Source organism: Cucurbita pepo, chromosome LG07 (assembly GCF_002806865.2).
Source record: "Cucurbita pepo subsp. pepo cultivar mu-cu-16 chromosome LG07, ASM280686v2, whole genome shotgun sequence".
NCBI classification, from domain to species: Eukaryota; Viridiplantae; Streptophyta; class Magnoliopsida; order Cucurbitales; family Cucurbitaceae; genus Cucurbita; species Cucurbita pepo.
The window spans coordinates 7551556-7552883 of NC_036644.1; the positions used below are offsets into that span (position 1 = coordinate 7551556).

Genomic DNA, 1328 nt, shown 5'->3' on the forward strand with positions numbered 1-1328 from the left:
ACTGATGTGGGATCTCACAATTACGGACTTTGTTTGCGTCCGATTGCATTATCATAACGTTAGGTTTGCATTGCATAAAGGGGCAACCATTTATTTTTATTCCATTTACTATAAATCTAAATAGTGTAGCCACATTTCTTTCCAATGGTCTCTAGGGTTGATTTGGGAGTGGTGGGCCTTCTCCTCCATGTGCTTCCATGTGCTATGTCTTTCTCTCATAACCCCACCATCCTTTCTTCTCTAACACACATAAAATCCCCTTTCAGCTCATCCCTTCAATCTCTCAATCCTTCCCTCTTTCTCTCTCTTTCTCTCTCTCTCTCTTCTAACCCTACCTCTCTTCTAAACCCTAAATTCCTCTTAAAAATCCAATCTTTCCTTTACTTTCTTCCTTTCCTCAACAAAATGCCCAACCCCATCAACCTCAAACAAATTTTCATCAAGAAATGGATCATGGGTCTAAACCCCATCACCTTCTCAAACACAAACATGAACTTCTTAGAGAGAAAAAACGCCATAAAAGCGGCCTCCGACTTGGCCATGGCTACAACGAGGAACGGAGCGACTCGTTGGAGTCGAGCCATCATTGCCAAATCCATACAAGCTCCACCTGAGGCCAAGCTTCGAAGGAAGACGATGCTACGTAAGATCGGTCGAAAAGTGGCTAGGAGGCACACGCACACGTCGAGGTCGAGGTCCGTAGCGAGATCAGTTGCTAAGAGATTGGTTCATAAAAGGACCAAACTTCTAAGGAGTTTGGTTCCTGGGGGAGAGTTTATGAAGGATGAAGCTTTGTTGATTGATGAAGCCCTAGATTACATATCATTTCTTCGAGTTCAAGTTGATGGAATGCGGTTTCTTGCTAATTGCAAATGAGAATTTCAAATTCACAAGTCTTCAATATTGTACAGGTGAAAAAAGTATACCTTTAAGTGAATTTAAAGTTTATTTTTTTCTTTGTTATATTATATATATGTTTTCCAATTTTAATATTGATGTTTTGCAATGATTAAGTACCAAAAGACAAGAAGAAAGATCCATTTTGTAAATGTGTCCAAAGCTTCTAAAGTTGATTATTTGGTTTCAATTTGACTTAATGTCTTTCTTTGTTAGCTTTTACTACTCATAATAGGGTTTGTGTCATGTGTGGATAGCTAATTTGAGGAATGAATATACTAAACTAGGAGGTCTTTCCAATCAGTTGAGCCATGTTTATGAAATATATCTAATCAACGTAATCAAAACATCGACTTTGTTTCAGAATAAGTGAGAATCAACTTGATAATTATTTTGTTTTAAGTTCGAGTTTCGTGATTAAAACTAAGTTC

General features: G+C 37.9%; 1 protein-coding gene across 1 annotated transcript; it reads left to right on the plus strand.

The window, feature by feature from the left end:
• The first annotated feature begins 208 nt into the window (after positions 1–208).
• On the plus strand, positions 209–1090 carry LOC111798701 (transcription factor IBH1-like 1). Its single transcript, XM_023682006.1, has one exon. The coding sequence runs from the start codon at positions 406–408 to the stop codon at positions 874–876; it is 471 nt and encodes a 156-aa protein (XP_023537774.1). The 5' UTR covers positions 209–405; the 3' UTR covers positions 877–1090.
• Positions 1091–1328: the final 238 nt, after the last annotated feature.